General features: G+C 36.4%; 1 protein-coding gene across 1 annotated transcript; it reads right to left on the reverse strand.

The window, feature by feature from the left end:
- Window positions 1-733: 733 nt before the first annotated feature.
- LOC114386590 (NADH-ubiquinone oxidoreductase 20.9 kDa subunit-like) lies at window positions 734-1610 on the reverse strand. Its single transcript, XM_028346611.1, has 2 exons — window positions 1374-1610; window positions 734-1276 (listed from the first exon to the last, which is right to left on the reverse strand). Exons 1-2 carry the CDS (start codon window positions 1525-1527, stop codon window positions 1125-1127), a joined length of 306 nt encoding a protein of 101 aa, XP_028202412.1. The 5' UTR covers window positions 1528-1610; the 3' UTR covers window positions 734-1124.
- Between the last annotated feature and the right edge of the window lie 1047 nt (window positions 1611-2657).

The raw sequence follows: 2657 nt of genomic DNA on the forward strand, positions 1-2657 counted from the left end.
GTTTTTCAACATCTAATTCTAAGATGGTGTTAATGGCATTTGGTGATGAGTCAACAACATCTAATGACATGGTGGTCCATTAAAGCATAAGTTCAGTCTAACTGTTAATATTTTGTCTATTTATTAACATAGTAAGCTGATGTGAATAGCATTTGTTGCCGTAACAACATTCCATTTTGTGGCATGCCATGTCATTTGAGTCTGTTGTCGCATCACAAAATATATCCACATGAGCTCAAATGTTAATAATTGGACAAAGTATTAATACTTGGACTGAATTTCATTAATTTAAAAGCATGGGAAGCTGGTTTAAGCAATTTAAACTAGAAGGACCAAAATACCTGTGTCATAATACATGGATCAAAAACACAATTAAGCCTAAAACTTAATAATGAATTTTAAACTCAATGCAAAAAGCTACCTTTTTTCACTTCTAGTCTTATGTGCTGCTTTTAGGATCAAAATCACATTTAATGAGCATCACAAAAACACATTTTTCAGTAAAATTGCATTTCAGTCATCAAACCTGATTGTGAGGCTTGGTAACCTACATTCAAAAAAGTCGAAATATGATCAAGCAAGAAACTAATTCCACGACTTTAACATTGTGAGGCTTGGTAATGAATTTTTATATTGTCAACCAATTAGAAATCATTCTAGATATTACTTTTAAAGTGATTATTAGAAAAGTTAACAATTTTACCAGAAACCATTCTAGATTTTACACTTCCAGTGCATTCTAATAAAATTCTTATTCCATTGCTGATAAAAGGCACAAAAAATTTATTCCTAGACACTTACATTCAAAGAGAATGAAAAATTCAATCAACAACTACATTGTAGCCCTACACCGGAATCCACAAACTTCCATACCAAATTGACCCACAGAGTCTCAAATATGACATTACATTGGTCTTGCCTCCACATAAGAGAAATTGTAGAATCCCAAACAAGCAAGGTTTAACATTCCTCTATAAGGCGAATGAAGTAAAGTCGTTACAAATAAAAGCTTAACAAATAGCAGAGGCGAAATGTGATTATTGAAGTTCAAAAAATGCTACAAAAGTGGGTTTTTCTTCTTCTTCTTCTTCTTTTTTTTTGAAACGAGAGACGAAAAAAAAGGATTATTTTTTGTTGTAGCGAGCTACCTCATCATCGTTGGGGAAGAAACCCATGAGTCTACCAGCGGAGTTCTGGTAAGCATACATGAACCCACCCATCACTCCGATCAAGCCCCCTGTAACCATCGACGGACCCCTAATTCCAGGCTTAATCCCTAACAAACACAAATTCAATTTTCAATTTCAATTTCCCAATTCAATTCGATTAGATTTAGAATGACACGTGGAAAGAAAAGAGGTGAGGGTACTGACCGGAGAGATAGCCGACGGTGACAGAAACGCCGGTGATGGTGACGAATCGGAGATAGTCGAGGGTGTTGAAGTTGCCGACGACTTTGGTGAAGGGAGGGTTACGATCAATGACAGGGTACTCTGGCTTCGTCGATGCAGTGATGTCTGTGTTCATCTTTCCTCCTTCCTTCTCTCGCTGCTACAACACACACGCACTGGATTTCTCTACTACAACCTTAACAACAACACTTGCTGCTGCTTGCTTAGTTCTTAGTTCTTACGTTAGATCATTTGTGGGCTCTAATGGGCCTTTCTTGTCCAGTTTTCCCAGCCAGGCCCACTTTCGTAGAATTGGGTAAAACTTCTTGCACTTTCATTATTGCTTCCTACACTTCCTATTCCTATTGCATTATAAAAAAACTCATTTTCGAATGCAATTAAAAGTGCAGAAAACAACAACAAGAGTTTAGGAAGCAATAGCCCAATGAATTTTGCACTCTACCTTATTGGGCTTCATAATTCAATATCATCGTTTGGGGGACTATTGCATTGTGCACCTTCAATTTTCATTTCAAAATGAACTTTTGGGAATACAATTGGAGAAGCAAGATGCAATAGTGAGAGTGCATGAGTGGTACATAAACTAGCCAATTGTTTCATGCACCCCAAATGTTTTAAAATTCTCATATTACCCTCTATTTCTATTTCAGAACACATATTTTGGAATACGGTTTTCATATCTTGAAATAGGTATTCAGAAATAGATTTTTAGATTACTTATTCCTATTCCAGAATTCAATTCGGTGAATTGGATTTGTGGGCCAGGTTCTTAAGTCATCAACATAGACAAAACTAAATAAATATATATAGCTCTTTTCTAACCAAATTTTTGTTTGTACAGGAACCCAAACTCTTCGGGATGGATATTAGTTCAAACATCAGATATGGATGTACGCAAGATGTAAAGCAAGGAGGATATTGAATTGGCTGCAAAGCAACCCAATCCCCACAATTTTATCTCAGCACTTCCCAATGGTTATGAAACACTTGTTGATGATGATCTGTTAAGTGAAGGACAAAAGCAGAGATTGCTATTGCTAGGGCCTTCTTAGGGACCCAAAAATATTGATCCTTGATGAAGCCACTAGTGCACTAGATACTGAAAGTGAGCATAATGTCAAGGGGTGCCTCTGAAACTAATAGAAGCCAGATGGCAATTAAACACGCTAAGTATTAAAGTGTGAAAGAGATTGCAATGATATTGATGCTTCTGTTTTCATAATATGTAGGGTGTTCTTCGATCTG

This window comes from Glycine soja, chromosome 15 (assembly GCF_004193775.1).
Source record: "Glycine soja cultivar W05 chromosome 15, ASM419377v2, whole genome shotgun sequence".
Classification (NCBI taxonomy): domain Eukaryota; kingdom Viridiplantae; phylum Streptophyta; class Magnoliopsida; order Fabales; family Fabaceae; genus Glycine; species Glycine soja.

Excerpts from the sequence above, each read along its gene's own strand:
- LOC114386590 (XM_028346611.1), bottom strand. The coding sequence starts at position 1,527 with ATGAACACAGACATCACTGCATCGACGAAGCCAGAGTACCCTGTCATT. Across the intron at positions 1,277-1,373 it reads CACCGTCGGCTATCTCTCCG|GGATTAAGCCTGGAATTAGG; the intron begins GTCAGTACCCTC and ends TGTGTTTGTTAG.